The sequence below is a fragment of the Acanthochromis polyacanthus genome, chromosome 8 (genome assembly GCF_021347895.1).
Source record: "Acanthochromis polyacanthus isolate Apoly-LR-REF ecotype Palm Island chromosome 8, KAUST_Apoly_ChrSc, whole genome shotgun sequence".
Lineage (NCBI taxonomy): Eukaryota > Metazoa > Chordata > Actinopteri > Pomacentridae > Acanthochromis > Acanthochromis polyacanthus.
Genome location: NC_067120.1, coordinates 16218838 through 16237389, shown reverse-complemented (window position 1 = coordinate 16237389; position 18552 = coordinate 16218838). Strand labels below are relative to the sequence as shown.

The 18552-nt window shown below is 42.4% G+C and overlaps 1 protein-coding gene across 1 annotated transcript in view; it reads right to left on the bottom strand.

Moving 5' to 3' along the window:
• Positions 1–2742, bottom strand: part of LOC110950276 (PDZ domain-containing RING finger protein 4-like) — a 57200-nt gene extending 54458 nt beyond the window's left edge. The window contains exon 1 of the mRNA XM_022192750.2: positions 2248–2742. Within this exon, the coding sequence (XP_022048442.1) occupies positions 2248–2316 (69 nt within the window). The 5' untranslated portion in view covers positions 2317–2742. The remainder of the gene's footprint in view (positions 1–2247) is intronic.
• Between the last annotated feature and the right edge of the window lie 15810 nt (positions 2743–18552).

Sequence of the window (18552 nt, the reverse complement as noted above, 5' to 3'; positions counted from 1 at the left end):
GTGTCAAAATTGTTTCTGGGTGTGAAGGGAAGGGGAGGAAGGTGGCTAACCAACCCCTGCGACTGACTCCTGCTCTTCAAATCAACCTGCCACAAGGCTGGTCAGTCACGCTGTGGCACCAGCAAGCCACTTCTACTTCATTTGCATACACACATTCGTCGACTCTGCATAATCACAGTCGAGTGTGTGTGTGTGTGTGTGTCTGGGGGTTTGTGTTTCTGAACAAAAAGAGACACCAAACTGTGCGAGGATGATAGAGAAAAAAACATGCAGCGAGGGTGAAAGCTGAGCAAGCTAGACAGTCGATATGTAAGAAAGAGGATTAGGTTGCCGGTGGTGTGAGCAGTGAGTAAAGCTCCCCACTGTCACAACACTTCTTCCTGACCACAAAGACATGGTGACATACTTGTATAAGTGCAAACAGAGCTCTACTACCTGAGGAGACTCTCCTCCCTGTCCCTCTTCTCCTCTACCCATTGTGTTGATGTGTTTTTCAGTATTTGCTGTGCTGCTGCTAAGAATTCGCTGCTTGTGTTGTTGTCTCGGAGGACATGTGGGAGCATGTGCACAGATGAGATGGTTCACTGTGAGGTTTATGGTTTCTTATTAACTAAAGAGCCAAACAGCCCACTTCTTTCCCCTCTTTATTCCCTGTCCCTGTGCTAATGATGCTCACCTGCTCCTGCTTCCTTTCCTTAATCTCCTTTCTACCCTTTAACAGCTTACTCCGTATTCCCATCCCAGTCTTTATCCTCATACTCTACATCCTTCCCTCCCACAGTGGTGATCAGACAGTAGGTGCTGATGTTGCAGCTTGTGCCTGAACCGGCTCAGTATATCAGTGGGTGGACAGACACGCCAGAGAGCTCCTGTCAACGGCGACGGTGCCCCAGAGACTGGCCCACTTGGCGGATGCTGATCCTCTCTGCTTAACCACGAGAAAAGGAGTCAACACAATTTCTTAACAACTGGTGCAGAGACAGAGAGAGAGGCGCAAAAGCCAAGATAAGCACCAAGACAGCACTATTTTTATGATCCTTCTGTGGAGAGGCAGCGGCTCCCTACTCATCCTCCGGGGTCCCCTGATACTTCTGTCTGTTTGCTAATATTAAACAGACCATTAGTGAACCTCCTTCGCTGCTGATCTACAAGCTTGCAGCACACGTCCAGTGCAGCGCCTTTTTCTGATCATTAATGCGGTTCAGATCTCGCTGACGGCGTCCGTCACCAGAGTTTGGCAGCATCTCAAGTTGCGCGTGAGCTGAAAACTACAGGCAGCGCTGGTTAACCCGAGCTAGTTTACCTCCCCCGCGTCTTCTTCTCTTCCCCCGTCACTTCACAAGGGTAAAGAGAGACATTTCACGTCTAATTAATGCACAGGATGGTTGTATAAAACGGCTAATGAGGCTGTGATCATGGTGGCGTGAAGGCAGGCGCTACTGCAGGGGAGGGGATGAGCACTACTCCACTTCCAGGAGCTTCACAGTTATTAGCCTGCCATCAGACGAGGGCTGATAGGGAGAGTGTGGAGGTGGGTAGGTGAATGCTTGTTTATCTGTTTGGCTTCCCCTCAGTGTATAAGACAGTGTCCTCTATCTATTTGCCTGCTATTTTCCTAAATGACCGTGTTAATTGTGTATAAACCCTGTATCTACACAAGCGGCTATCATAAAATCCTCCTTAATTGAATGGTGCAGTCAAATGTCCCAACATTTGTATGATTTTTTTCGTGCATTTGAGCAGAAATATAGAACATTAAATAAAGTGTGCTCTTAAACACTTGCTGGTAGAACACATTGAAGTGTGACAACGACACCAAAAGTGCCAAAAGAAAACTTTCCCAGACGAATCACGCTTAACGGCACATTCTGAACATCACCCGAGGAAGAAACTGGCACAATAACACCATGTAGTAGCACTCAGGCGCTACTATTCCATAAAAAAAAAAAAAAACTTGCTCCCTCAGCACAGCTCCTCCAGCAGGATGAATGGGCTGCACACTAGCTGCTCTCTAAGCAACTGCTCATTACTCAGAACACATCTGCTGGCAAGTAGGAAGCAGCTCACTCCATTACGGTGCCTCACTTTCATTTTATACATTAATCCCTCATTCATACCTTTCCCATCTGCCACCTAAAATACTCCCAACAAGGCTCCTGGACTAGGACTGCTCTCCTCACAGCTCGCATAATGAATCACACACACACAACAACAATCGATGCCAGAGTCAGCCGTGCCTGTGCTCACCTGTGCAATCTCATACAGCAGCTTGTAGTGTTCCTCTCGCTTCTGTAAAGTGCACAGATTGCAGCCCATTATAGTCGTCGTGGAAACGCCAGGCGTCCAATTCTCCCCGAGTAGTGGTGGCACGGACACAGGGGGTCACCCTCCACACCGGAGCGCTGGTTCTCATCAGTCACTCCTTAGCAGGCATCTCTCTCTCTCGGGCAGCCCATTCACACATTCAGACAGTCACAAACAAGCCCAGTTTAGAGGCACAGAGAGCTCCAGCTGAGTGTAAAAGAAGAAGAAGGCTCAGATGCCAACAGCAGCTTCAGCAGTGGTACTAGTAGCAGCGGACGTTTCAGCATCAGCCGGGGGTGTCTCCTCTCTCCTCTCTCCTCTCTGCCTCCGTTTCAGACTCGCACACACACTTGCACACGCTCACACGCCAGAGTTGTGGCTCTCGTTCGCTGAGACACTCCCCCCTTTTCTTGCTCGCTCTCGGCGCACATGACTACGACGATACCAGCTCATGAATAATGAGGGAGAGCGCTGCGATATTCATGAGGAAGGCGGGAGGAAGGGAGGAGACTGGCGGAGAGGGAGGACTGCGATGGAGCCCGAGCGCTGCTTCATTAAAACTGAGGCACAGTTACACAATAAGCTCCTTTGTGTGAGCAGCTCCGGTGAGATGCTTGGGCAGGGCTGCACCGAGACGGCACACTGCAGGCAGAGGAGGCTTTCTAGGGCTAAAATACAACCTACCTGCATGTAAGGCTGTTCACTGAGAGTTTATCTGCTTCATGAGATGAGGACATGTAGTGTTTATATCTTCTGGAAATTTGGACTCTCACCGGTGGAGGAGAAAACAAGCAGTAAACACCGTAATAGTGAAATTAATTAATGTTAATTGATAAATTGTTACTTCCTCAGAAATTTAATGAACAACAATTTTAGCAATCAGTGATGAAAAATGGTTAACTTTTTCTTGTTTGCAGCTTCCTTTTTTTAATCAAGATATGAAGAATATCTTTAATTTGTATGGCTGTAATATCTTTTAGGAAGAGACTTTTTGATAATTGATTCCATTTTTTAAGCACCATGTGTAATTTTCTCAAAAACACCCATGTTTCACCATTTTCTTCCTTTTTATTGACCCAACTATTCATGGTTAAATGAGAAAATAATCTGCCACTGAATCAATAAAGACATTAATTGCTACCTGTAGACCTGCTTATAATGGAGAGACGAAAAATTCAGCATTCTGGATTGCGCTTCTTCATCTTTACAGCATATTAGTCAGTGTTTCAGGAGTGCATGCCGTTAATGGACTGCAGCGGTAGAGTATCCAACCATTCTTTAATGTGAAATATGAATTGACAAGTGATGAGAAGTCAAAAACAATGTATTGCATATTTAGAATTCAGGCGCTACAGGTGTCGCTGATAATGGGGGTCCTACCAGCAAATTGGCAATCAGCAAAGCCAGAGACAATCTATCAACCGGTGCTTTCCCTCAGACTGCGATAATTGCAAGACAATAGACCCTGGCTATTGTCTCAGCTATGGAACCTCTTTCCACTATCAGGAAGCTACACTAACGAGCAATAACTGTTAACAAATTGGCCTCCCAGCCAACAGCGGCGCGCACTGTGCGGAGTACAGCTAAGAGTAGATGAGCGCTCATCAGCTGGCTACTGGGCATCCCACCTCCGGGGACTCCATAATCCGATTTTCCGGGCTTTAATTTTGCTCCACTGCCTGGAGGCAAGCCAAACAGAAAGCTACATCGCCATTATGATTAATACCATCCACCATCCTTCCTCTTCATCTCGACCATCCAAACCGTTCCCCCGACCAGCCGCTCCTCGACCTGAAGAAGCCGCAAGGAGTGGGTTTTCTGCCGTTGCCAGGCAATATAAAAACCCATGAAGTGCTGTTCACTAAAGTGTCAATTTGACATGAAAGAATCTTGTTGGGAGACTGGGGAGCAGGAATTGAATACTGCATTTGATGAACAGAGGTGCAGTGTTTGCTTGCGGTACAATGGACTGTGGAGAAAATGTGAGTCAGTGGCAGTCTTCTGAAATTGTATATCAAGGACCAAAGCTATGAAGGGCTTGTGAGCAAGAAGCACTGGCTGTCTAGTTGCCTTTAGTCAGCAGAGACTGAAAATAGAAAACCATCTGTGTCTTCCCGGCATGGAAATACAAATTTACAGAGAATCTGCTGACAGTATTGAATATTAGTACACATGTTTTAAGGGTAAAGGCCTGGATGACCATCAGTCTGTGATGGTGGACTCAGTGACCCCGAAAGGTTAAGATGCTCATCGTTCACCCAAATGCTCTTTCCCATCATCTGTGAAGCGAGACCGATACAGTAGCCCCTGCCTGTGGTCAAGCAGCACCTCTGGATGGTACATGCAGATTGAATGATGCTCTCTGAAGAGCGCGTTAAGACCGATAAAAGCTCTTCTGACGTGCTTTATGGTCATGAGTTTTGCACTGTGACAGGGTGAATTTACCTGAGACTGCATTTCCAACGCAACCCGAGGGCACCATCTCCACATTATAGTTACATTTAGTGAAACCATTTACTTTCTAACAAGGTGAATCTTTACAGGAAGTGTCATTTGTCTTCCCGTGTGTCCCTTAAAGACCGTGAAAGTTGCGATTAAGGTAAAAAATATGGGAAACTTAATATTTATTGCTGAACATTTATATGGAAAATGAAAGCATTTATTGTGTATAAAGTCTGTATTTCATATTGATGAACAGTGATTCCATCTCCTTCTTTTGTCCTTTCCCAACCGTCCTCTTGTCCAAGCTGTCGTTTATCATCCGGTCTGCCCTTTGCTTGCTCGGGCAGAAACGAACCCTCAGTCCTACTCATTCTCTCAGCTAATGGGCCTCACATCCCATTTGTCCTCACTGTGATGGGTGCATTTTGGGGTTTCTTTAACTGCATTCCTCACAAACCGATATTTGAGAGGTTTAACCTTCAGCCAAGTGTGTAATGCAGGTATATGGCCTGCTTGTAAACCTTTTTGCCCCCAGAATTCCCAGCTAATGCTCACACAGGCTTTTCCTCTGTCTGTCTTCTCCCACAACAACAACACTGTAGCGAGTTAACAAAAACACAACTGATCAGAAAGCTGTGAGAGTGGAATATGAAATCATAATCAGTGCTCTGCCACTAACTGAATTTGTATTGATTTCATGCCTGGGTATAAATTCAGCAGGCCATCACTCAGAGCACAAAAGTTGGATCAATTCAATATTCCACTGCATGTGTTATATCTGAATGACTTTTAAAGTACCAACATTTATTTTCCATTCTGGCAACAACTTTTCCAGACAATTGCGGCTGCCATTCACCTCTATTGTAAGGAAAGCTATCGGCAGCAGCTTATGTGAGAGAGGATGCTCATCTTAGAAGCTGATATTTAACATTGGGTGTTATTAAACTTAAAAGACGCGAGGCTTAGGTGTAGCTGGGACAGAAAAATAGGGATCATCCCAAGCTGGTGGAAGAGATATCTGTATTCCAGCACTCCTTATGGTAACCTTGACAACAAACAACAGAACATCTTAAAAGAGGTGGAGATTTAATATGGAGTTATTGCTGTGATTACTTGTCTAAGGCAATGTCTGTCAGGAATATCAAGTGTCCCCACAGTGTTTAATACATAAACAGGTTTATTAGGCCAGCTCTGACTCTCCAGGTGGGTGGAAATCTCTTTGGTGCGAGCGGTGAAGATTGAAATCCTGTTCACGTGAACGGAGAGCCGTGGGGATCTGAGAGTGGTTTGTGATTTGATGCGCGGCTCAGATCTGATCACCCACCGCCACCGTAAAGCAGCCGCTTCTCCTGGGTATCCGTGTGACCCGATTTGAGAGTAATTAAATGAGGGGCCTTTTATGAATGAATCATCACCGTCGTGGCCCGCTCCTCTCGTGACAGCTTTGACAGGAATCGGTCCAGCGTGCGCACACACACAAAAAGCACAGGTGGGTGCTTCAAAGCCAGCGCAGCCAGACTGTGGGAAGCCAACCAAAACATCTTTCTCAATGACACTAAATTATTAAAAAGGTTTGAATCTTTAATTCACGTGGGAACATGACCATGGATAAAAATAGCACACTGTAGGCTTCCTCGCACGATAACACGTGGTACGTTCCTTTCGAAGCAATCAGCATAATGGCCATCTAATTCATAGCCTGAAAAGCAATTTACTCTCATATTTCTGCCCACACACAGCGTCTATGACTTTTTTTAAAACCCTGCAATTTACACCGATTAATTATGAATTACTGCATTAATTGACCCTGTGACTGTAATGTTTAGCTAACAATCCCAGTGTATTTACGGCACTAATAATGTGTAATGAGATGTTACTTATGAGCAAAGCACAAAATGTTCTTGCTGGTGTTGTGTAGAGGTAATTTCTAACAAAACTTAGCAAGAAATAAAGAGTCGGTAATAGCGTCTTCTTGTTTGACACTTAGGAACTTCAACTTTGTTTTCCTGCTAAAAAGCCTCTTCCTTGAGACTTCACTCCAACTCCAAGTTTTCCTTTCACTTCTACACAAAGCAGCACACGAGATACTGTAACACACCACGCAACACAGATGTAGAACATGATAAAGGGTTTAACCCTGATGTCCCCTGTCTGCATGAAGATCAAATGAAGTGCTAATCAGACAGGAAGCTCCAGCTCTTCTGATTTTAAAACTTCTGAGGAGGCGACGCGTGCCAAGCATCGGTTAACTTTGAGGGGGAAAAAGCAGACGGGAATCAAAACGTCTGTCTGTGGGATCAGGTTGAAATGAAAGTGTGAGTGGTTGAGCTGTGATTTCTGCCTACACCTTCAATATCACAGCTCAGAGATGTGGTCTGGTGTTGAGGTGAAATATACATGATCAGAATCAGGACTGAGATAACAATACAGTGAGATAATACAAAAATTCACTCTGCACTAGCGATCCCTTTCACTTTTCAGCATTTTGATAGACAGAATAAGCAGAAACAGACATTTGTATTTTATCTCTTTGTGTAATTGTGTAGTCCATCAATTTGTATGAAACTTTTATGAAGTTATGAGCTGAAGGAAAGAGGCAGATTGAATAAAAATGGTCGGAATGGAAGCCTCACAGTGTGGGCCCAAAAACACAGGATTCCTCATCTTCAGTAATGCGACAATATACATCTATAAGATCTTTCCTATGAGACTTGATGATGTGTATTGTAGAAGTGCATATTCGGATCTTGAAATTAATATTTCGAGATCCACCACAACGACCGGATTTTGGGGTCTTGCCCTAGTTTCAGCAGAGCCATATATGAGCTTGTGTGCTTGAGCTGCAGTGAGTGGGAAGGTCTGAGTGTACATAGAGATGGGGATGTTATAGATCTGTACATTCCAGATGAAGCAACGATGTAAAGTGACATCTAAGCCATTTTGATACAAAAAGGGATTATTTTCATGGAAAAAAAGACTTCTAGTTTTGAAGTTTGATACAAAGAAATGGGCTTTAGGGGTTTAATCAATGACTGAAGAGGTATTATAATTAGAATGTCCAGATAACTAATACAGATTAAAAAATAAGGAATTACACCTAGCATCTTTAAAAATGTTTTCTATAGCACCAAACACTCTTCAGTGCATTAACCTCCTCCGGTACATTTCGGTAATCCAACGTCTACAACATATTAGGAATACGTCACGTGTGAACCAGGTATGAGCTGTGACTGCTACATCAGTTTAACACGTGTAAGACTAGTGACCTTTTCAGTGAGGAAACCTTCAGTTTGACGCATTACGCTGCAGGAGACGTGGGGAATCAAGGAGGCAGTGAGTGAAAGAAAGACATGATGTTTCCACAACCTTCTCTGCTGGATGCTCCAATCTATTTTCATATTCATTCATCCCCAGGCTGCAGAGTGTATGGACCAACTGCTGCCATGAAAACACTACACTGCTAGATGACACCGAGACCCCGACACTACCCGTGCAGCAGCACACCCTGAGGACATCCTGCACTGTATCTGCACCAGCTTCCCTGCAGCTCCAGAGGAAGGAAGCTGAGAGTGTTTGTTGACTTTTGTTTAGCCTTGATGGTTGTTTAAAGTTCCACCTGCCAGCCTGTGATGAATAGTAATAATTCGAAATGTATTAAGCACTCCAGCATAAATAAAGCTCAGCGGTAAAGTATGTGTTGATATAGCAGACAGAGTAGAAGTCCATAAGGTCTTGTTGCCTGAGATGTATAATGATATTTGTGACGTAGATACAATCCCTGTGTGTGCACTCTTTTCATTATATTATCTGATGTACAGTAACAAGACCAAAGAGATCCCCAGCTGCACTGTGCAATCCTCCACTGGGTTGGTTTAAAAAAATGAAAACCTCTTGATTGTAAGATAACGTAGAATCATAAAAGAAAGGACATCTTCAATTAAAATAAATATTATGACCAAGGACATACAGTAATACATTCATGGCTCCAAAGTGTTTCTAGGTTTTCAGATAGCCCTACAAAGATAGAAAATGTAATCTTGGATTTCAGGGCTGAAGGAGGACAGGCGGGGAGCAGCCAGTGTTTGTTCTACATCTTCTTAGTGCTCAGAAAAAAATGGCTCTGGTGGTGTGCAAGAGCAGAAAGCTTTCCATCACCTTGAATAACAGCAGTCTGCATGATACAGATTTGTTATAAACCCAACTTGCTGCCTTTTTTTGTATATATGAATGCCAATAACTGGTGGAGGCTGGAATTAACAACATAAATCTTTTTATGTTTAAAGCCCGAGAGGTATATTAAGCACAAATGAAGCAAGGTAATAAGTTTGTGTCTTGTCGCAGAAGCTCAAGGTGGCAATTCTCATTGACAGCAAGTAGCAAACGTGTACAACAGGCATGTCATTGATTTCAGACGTTGAGCACTGCTGGCTGAGTACTCGTCAATAAACAGTCAATTCACCTTTGATTGTGGATGAGAGTTTTGTGCTTCTGAAGAGGGAACAGCGATCTATACAGACAATCAGCTCAGAGGGCAAACGGGTTAGACTCCGTACCAACCTGTTCTGCTCCATCTATTCAAGTCTTATGCGGATTCCTGCATAAACAGAAAACCTGCAACCTCTCATTGTGTCCTCTCCACTACCTTTAGAGGCAATGTCACCAACAGGTCATCTCATTGTAGGGACACAATGGCACTGTAGTGATGTCCGTTCCCAATGTCATGCTGAGACAAAGTCACACCAAATCACGCATGTAGCAGCTGTTTGATCAATCTGCATTAATGTAAGATGCAAATATAGAACAAAGGATGGCGTGAACAGCTCACGCAACCTTAGGGCTACACAACATATAGCTTCTATATTGACAATGGATCAAACAGCTATTTGGGATGTGAAAGGGCTCACTCATAGTGAGAAGCCAACCAAAAAAATTTCTCTTTTTAAAAAAAATGATCACTTAAATTAACAATTCTGAGTGGCTCCACTAAGCTTTTAGCTTTCTTGGGTTTCTGCCGTCGTGGTCCTTCATACTCTTGCTCACCCAGTTCAGATTAACATCGCAGACTATTCCTATACACCAGATCCTCGGTTTACAACGTCCTCGACCTACGGTGTTTCGTGGTTACGTTGCCATCTCTCAAATTTATTAAGAAAGTCTTGTTCCATCATTCTGATCTAACACCTGCAATGTTAAAACAAATTTTGCCTGTGAACTCGTTGAGCGTAGCAGACGAATGATTACGTCGTCAAACGGAACTATACGAGGAAGACGGCTTGTTTACATTCGCCTGTTGCATGCCACATACATCACAATATGCGAGTTCCGACTTACGGTGAAAACTGAATTACGTCACGCTGTAGGAACAGAATTCCGACGTAAGCTGATGACCCCCTGTACATATGGACCACATCTTTTCCACCCTCTAGTTGGCTCAGTAGAGGAGTTAGTATCCATTCTGATTATTGATAAGGAGAAACTATGATACAGTGTGCGACCTCTTGTGGTAATGTGGATGTAAACATACGAAATATAGTTCTGTAACATACGGAAACCATATCAACAGTGTGAATGTTAACCCAAACCATGAATCTTTTCTAATCCTGACCAAGAATTTTTTTGGCCTAAATGTCCAGCTAAAAGTAAACACAGATTAAAAAAAAATAAATGAAAGCAAAAATGAAAACAAGAGTTAAGTGAAACAACAGACAGGTCTTGAACGTGAGTCTCCTGGGTGAAATTCTGCAGAATTATGTCTCCATGAACCCCTGCAAATTACAGATGTGGACTTTTGCAGCTCTTTGTAAGTGCAAAATCGCCTTCCACAACCATTAAATGAGGTGATAACAGAACTCGATTAAATAATGTGCCTCCTGGGCCTAGCAGAAGGTGGAGGAGATCCCTAGTGGGAATGTAATGGGCTGATAACATCTGAAATGGGTGCTCTACTCTGATAAACTGCTCACTTAAACTGTATGCTTTCTGTCAGTCACTCAAAAGCACCCAAAGTTATTCAGAACTAGGTAGTAAAACAAATTAAGCATCTTGACACAAGCAGACGGATATTCTTAGATGTCAGTAGAGACCAAAACAGAGGTAAAAGTCGAGTAAATATTGGACAAACAGAGATACAAATGAACTCTAATGTTGCTCTGTATCTGCTGCATGTGTAAATAGATTAGTAATATGTTAGATGTTGTGTTTTCTGATTGTTGCTGCATGTAAGTGGCAAAAATCCATTCATGCAGCTTTAATATATATTCTATTACCCAGCTAATGTATATGGTGTAAATGATTTGAACTATTTCTGCATGTCTTCCACTTTAGTAGGTTTACATCTCGTTTTCAGCCACATTTTCAAGCGGACAATGACACTAAAATCTAATCTGTGTTTTGGGAGCTTCTGGCAGCAAGACTGATTCATAAAAGTTACATGTTGTTGGAACAGAATAAAGAGGAAGGAAATTGATAGAGACATCTTCTGCTGTCATTTTATTTTCAATATGTAGTTTTAAAGCATTACCACAATTTGCAGTGCCGGTAATATCAAATGGGATTATAATTCACTAAAATCTACTGATGTGTTTTTCCCCAATTGCTCCAAGGAAGACAGGCAAAAATAAAAAGATTTAGAAAAGTTGAAGAACTAAGTATACTTGCACGCAGTCAAATTCTGGCAGCATCAAAGTAATTTGTGTTTGCTCTACATCAGTGCAGCAGCAGGTCTGCACCAGCACCCTTCGTGTTCTCTATAATTTGTATTGTGATGGGCTTGTTCGTTGTGCTCCTCCAAGCGCTTCAGCTGGCCTGGTAGATGCACAAACACACACCTTCATTTCCTTTACGCCGTTTTTTGGTGACTTCTATTTCTTGCCGTGCCAAGTAGGTGAAAGCCATCAGTGTGCCTGAGGATCAGCTTAAAACCTTCACCTAACCCGCAATGCTCCAGAATTAGAATGGCCACAGATCCAATGGTAATAACAGACCTGCAGATGGATAACATGCTTGTTTTTCAGCGCACAGATTAGTCTGGAATTATGATGATACCCAGGGGGCAGGAATCTTATTTTCTGTACTCCTGATAAGAAAACAAGAGCAGACCGCAACCAAACGGGAAGAGAGGAAGAGGGAGATGTGTGTGATTTAACATGCTGTGCTGCATGCTGGTGTGTTGGCACTCCAGTTTAGGGGCCTGGATCAGATAGTGTCTGATGGGTAATGTTTCAGCGCTGGCAACAACAAATGAAGCTTCATGTCCTGTAGCATCCATTTCGCAATTCATAAAACCATGTTTAATTACATGTGCTGCTATCGAAAAGCTCTTTAAATTCATATCACACCTGCTTGTGTACGTGTTCTTATTACCACGAGCTAGAGAGAGGCCCACAGAGAGTAAAAGCAAGACTTACACAGTGAAATCTGGACTGTTGGTGGGTAGTGTAAACAAGTTGTGACCATTACATAAACATATTGCTTATGCTGATGTGGGGAACTTGTTAGCATGCAGTTTTTTTGCATGCATCCAGCAGTTAATGAGTAGCTGGCGAGGTTTGTGCTCATAATGTAACAAGGCTTTTACATAATCAGCATATTTGTAGAATTATCACCACTGTTTATGTTCAGATTTACAATTGAAAGACTTCAATTTCTATATATATTTCTATACATGTATGGGCTGATGTAAGGTTGGTGGTATCTTGTTTATGATCTTGGCTTGGCCATTTTATGAGGGGGATTATGGGGAAGTCTGCAATATTTCAGTACATAAACCACCAAGAATGCACATAAAGAAGCAATCTACACTTGCATACTATTTGCAATTGAATGACAATACCAGAAAACACATGGGGAATAATTAAAATATGGCTCATGAAGGGAAGGATGTGTTTGTTAGGATAAAAACAACAATATACATGATGTACATGCTGATAAATAAAGTGATATATTACAATATATGTAGAGAGACTAAAGATTTAACAAAAAACCTGCCACCCAAATCATAATCTATCCATCCACAAAATGTAAAATGCCGTATTATGCACAGAAAGTAATTAGGTATGCATAATTATTACACAGTGTGCTATTATTACATTGTGGGTTTCAACAGTCACTGATGTTGAGCAGGTAGTTTATGACGATCAGTGACAGGAAATGACATGGTGACACACATGCAACAGATGCAAGCAGAAAATATCATGAGTCTGGATTGCACATGATATTATGCAATCAACATTGGGGCAACTTTTAGGATTTTGCATTTGTGATTTTTTGCATGGTTGTTAAACTGAAACAGAGAGCAAATCTCAGTCACCAGCCCAGGATGAGCCAGACTTTATGTTGGATATCATCACATTAGAGGTACAGTATGTCTATGGCTGCAACCCAGAGAAAAAACGGCAGTGTTTAAACAAGACTGGAAAGGGCACTTTAGGTCAAGAGTGCACCAAGAACATCCATCCATCCAATATCTATACACTGTTAAATAGGGTCGTGGAGTGGCTGGAGTCTATCCCTGCTGACTTAGGGCAAAGATGGGGGATACCCTGGACAGGTCACCGGTCTATCACAGGGCTACACATAGAGACAAGCAATCACACTCACATTCACACCTATGGACAATTTAGAATCACCAATTAACTTCATCATGTTTCTGGATTATGGGAGAAGCCTGGAGTACCTGGAGAAAGCCCACACATGCACAAGCAGAACATGCAAACTCCATGCAAAAAGAGAAAAAGGCCCAAACTGGAGACATTCTAGCTGCAAGGCGAAAGTGCTCACCACCGAGCCACTCTGCTGCCTGCACCAAGAACAGGCTCATCACTTTCATTTACATGGTTGAGCACCATGAACGTGCCTCCCAGGATCAGACTGATAGTGCTGAGTAGTGCAGTAATGTCCTGTGGCATCTGAGGGAGAACATTTGGTACAAATGAATCAAACCGAGTGGGATGTCAGTTGGGTGCACCTGTTCACAGCACATTGATTACGTACACGGTTTTTGGCCACAACAACACAATTGTTTATCTACATTCAGCCAACTCCCTAGATTTGGCTCCCTGTGACTTCTTCCTCTTCTCCAACAATAAAAATCAAGTTGAGGAGTTGCTGTTCAGAGTGGACTGCAGATGGTGCTTGACATGTTTGCAGAGTGGGGCTTCCAGGTAGTATTCCAAGCGTGTCAGGAGAGCTGAGACCAGTGTACTGCTGCAGAAGGACACTACTTTGCTGTCCAAGTTATAATGAGGTATTTTGCCTTTTATGAGTGCATCCTCAGAACTAATTGATTGCACCGTGTATAGTGGGATTTCTGGGCTTTTTTGCAGAAAGCAATGCCATGAGAGCAGTAAGGGTGAAAACTAGCATAGTAAAGTTACACACCAATACTTTCTGTGTCTTCATCACTATAAGCAACAGCTTTCACGTAAATAGTTTTACCTGTCATGTAATACACTCTTCATAAACTATGAGCTTAGTTTAACATAATTTTTAGAGAAAGTTATTTTTTCAGCCACTTACCGAGTTAAAAAGCTGAACAAAAATGAGGATTTCCTATTTCTGACTTTCTAGTTTTCAACAGTTGGATGGACAAAGCACGCTACAAATGGCTTGTTCTGACTTTTCATCTTTTTAGGAATTTTTGTGGGCTAACAATTATCACTAGATAAAGATAGAGATCGCAGTGCTGGATTGACCCTGTCATCTTATTGCCAAACAATCAACTCGTCTGTACACTTCCACTTTGTTCTGCCAGATAAAACTAATGTGGTTCATCTGAGGGGAATATTCACTTGATCAAAAGTGAGCAGCTGTGTTTTTTAACAGAAAAATTTCTTCAGAAGCTGCTGAAATTTTCGATTGTCTTCCCTTCGGTTATCTCTGACAGAACAAAGAGTGATGTCTGCAAACCTAAGAGTAGAAGGATTTGATCTTGATCAAAGAACACCAAATGAGGTAAATATTTCACATTGGTATGAGATACACAATCAGAATATGAAATTGAGACCTGACACCTACTTAGACTGTGTCAGATACGGTTTTTGAGACAGGCAGCGAGTGTCTTCAACTGCTCGTCATCATGGAAGTTATAAGTAAAACATAAATGTCCCCGTTGTTTTGGACTCTTGAGCACAGTCACAGACAAGTGAAGAGCCAAATCTTCACTGTCACTGCCTGAATCTGCGGCATTTCACATCCCGAAGCAGAGCCGATGATTTTCAACTTCAAATTATTGAATGTCACTTGATGAAGTGTCGGGGTCCACAGGCACTTCTCCTGCGGGTTTTCTGAACCTTGTCACGTCACCATAGCAACCCCAGCTGTTTGACAGAGCCTATGACAAAGAACTCTCCTGCAGAGATTCATCTTAAATATGGGACCCTCTCTACTGGAGAGCAAGAAGACAAGGTAGCCCACCCAGTCAGCACACACACAGCCACACACTGCCGAACCTTTCAGAGAGGTTTCCAGTATTTGACTGAACTCTGCAAAGAAAGTTTCATATCAAAACAAAAACTGAAATCTTGGGAAAAGATTTGTAGCTACATACGTAGTACAACTGCTGAAGCATCAAAACATCTCATAGACACAAAAGCATCGATCAGTGCGGACAAACCATGGTCAACAAGCAATAAAATCAGAGCCCTGAATCTATGCCGCAGACAAAAGCTACTGCATAATCATATAGGGTCATATTTCTTTGTAGCAGCCATCTAATGAGATTATACATCTTGGACGTAGTGCTTCATTGATTTGTCTGTTATGGCCGATGGGCCTCGAATAGCTGCCGGCCTCACCACTCATGTGGGATGACAAATCTGCCGTATCACAGCACCTAAAATCCTCACACAAATATGTCTTTTGTCCAGTGGCGCACCCTCGAGAAATCAGCTCAGTGTGTTGTTGATCAGAGATTACAGTATCGAACCTACAGGGGTCAGCCCATCGGCGTGCACATACAGCAGCACACAAGGCAATAACTGAGTGTGTATCCCTAAATAAATGTCTGTCAGGGCGTGAGTGGGGAAGTGCAAGAGGGGTGAATCATAAAAAACTCAAACGTGCCCCCAGATCGCCTCGTTTGCCGCTGAATGGAGTCCATGTCAAGGTTTTGGGTCAACACAGGTCAACATTTCGCCTGTTTGCTTTGGCAAAGAGAAGGTCGGGGCGCGCTCTCCTGCCAAGACACCGTTAATACACAGGAGATAAATTAGCAACCCCCTCTGGCAGCCTTCTGGGAATAGTTTCCGCCTCACAGCACACAGCAGATTAAACCAAAGGGGAACAATATTCACAAATCAGCCAATGGTTATGAGGAAAGAGGCAACACTATCTGTCAGACCCTCACTCCCTCAATAAGCTCACAGCACACTCTCTGGTCCTCAGAAACCATCGCCATCTAGATTTTACCCACTGGAGAAGCCGCAAGGGCCCAGATTCATTTTTTACATCTTCCCACTTGAGAAATGAGACGAGGGAGACCGTACACCACCATTACACACTAATGCATAATGCAAGTGTTTCTGTTCTGATGTTTTGCTCCTATATTTATCCATTTAATTATTCTAATAATGCACTGTATAGTCAATGTATTCATCACTGTTGCACCATTTGAATTTCAGATTGTTTGTTAAAATTAGCATCAAATATGAAAAAACTGGGGGTCCATTTTACTTCAGCTACGCATCTACAAATTCCAAAAGGCAGATTTGAGCTTAGTTATGGTCAGCTTAGTTGGCTTCTACACCCAACAAGGGCAGCTTGATCGACAAGAAGTTTCTGCTGACTCATTTTATGTCTGGCAAACACACAAAAAAAACCAATGTAAAGAATCTACTGACAGTTTCAATAGAAAATGACAAGCAGAGACGCGGACAGATGGGTGGAGATTTATGTGTCAAGCCACAAGGAAATATATTGTCAGGGAATGTTATGAGGAAGTGAACCCAAAAAGAAAAATGTCAATAGTGAGTGAAAAACTTTCTGAAAACTTACAAAAGGTTGACCCGAGAGTATGTGACTGGATTCTTTGTACAAATTCCACTCAAAAGCTGAAAAGGCTGCATGCAGTAGACTTTCAGTTTGCCTACAGACTTAAAAATCCATCTGCTACTTTCCACAGCGCTACATTTAGTGGGGTGCCATTCAGTATTTGGCATACAGAGGCATTATTGAGGTGAAAACTTTAGAAACTACTGCAGAGTTGATTCCACTGGAGGATTCAGATTCAAACCGGATCAAAACCAAAATCTTTATTTTCTGCTCTAGATGTAAACAAAACCTCATTTAAAATCCCACCAACACTTGCAAAAACAAAAGTGATTTAGTACTTTACTTCCCCTGGAGCACAGATTTACTTTAAAATATGTTGTGTTCACTCAGGTAAGAATATACATATTTTAAAATCCAGGACTATTTTGGATCAAATACATCTGCTGGATTTAACGAACACTAATTTCCATAAGAACTCCACCATCACAGGCTGATCGCCACAGCAGAGAGACAAGTCCACGTGTAGCTTCAGGAGCCATGGTTACCTTAGACACGTCTCTAATAACAACCGGACAGACAGCAGTGAATGCTGTGGGTGTTTTAGCCGTCAGAGAATAAAGTTGGAAAGTTTACTTTGGAGTATGTACTGATGAGTATAATGGACGATAATGAAAGTTAGTTACAGTGATGCAGGAATATATTTTAATGGGGGCTGTAGTTATTTTTGAATGCAAGTATTCATGATAATACTACCTTAAAATCAAGAAGGTTTCTACCTCTAATAGCATTTTATGATGGTGGCTTCCAAAAAAAAAGAAGATGGTACTGAATCTAAAAAGCTTTTTTTTTTTTTATCACTTCTTCTAAGCAAAAATGCATGAACTGTTTATTGTTACTGGCTTTTAAAAAATGTTATGTTTAATGTCACGGAATTTTCATCTTCAAAAACTTTTTTTTTTGCAAATGAAGCATCCACATTTGTGTTGTTAAAATGCAATGTTCTGCAGGGAAACCTTGAGTCCTGGCATTAATGAGGATGTTTGACATGTACTACCCACCTAAACATTGGTGCAGAGCAACAGATGTAAAGAAAACATTGCGACAGCACATGCTGAAACACTAGGAGTGTCCCTCAGTCAGACAATTGGCCCTGTAACATCGCAATAACTGCTCAGGAACAGCACGAAGAACATGACAAGGAGCCCGAGGCGTTGACCCAGCCTCCAAGCACCCCACGTCACACTCTGATTGAGCATTATGCACCAGAGCAACACCGTCCAGAGAGTCCTCACCCTGCAGCCCACAGGGACCAAAAGGATCTGGTGCCAGACAACAGAGGACATCACAGGAATCCTTAGTCTGATGGGTAAGAGCTGCTGATGGGCCTAAGCAATATTAAAAAGATGGTTTTAATGCTGTGGCTGATTGGTATCTATCTCATATGGTCAACAGACCCTGGCTTTTAAGATAACTTTAAGAAAATTAGCAGCATCCAGTTTAAATGTGTACACTGCATGTGTAAAGACCAGGATTAAAAACAGCAAATAAATCAAGTATGTCCAACATTACAAATGTGAGCATCCAAAAATAATTGTTCTACGCTGGCATGAAATGTGGAGTCACACAGAACTTCACAATTATTCTGAAAATACCTTCTGTGCTTTTTCCTTACCTTGGCTCAGCAAATCCCATCCTGTTCTCTGCTGGCTCTTTTATAATGAACCTCATTATATGGTACATTTCTCATATAAATCACAAGGACTTGGATCCCGAGAAGCACAACAGTACACAACACATCTCCCTCGATGATACTGTACG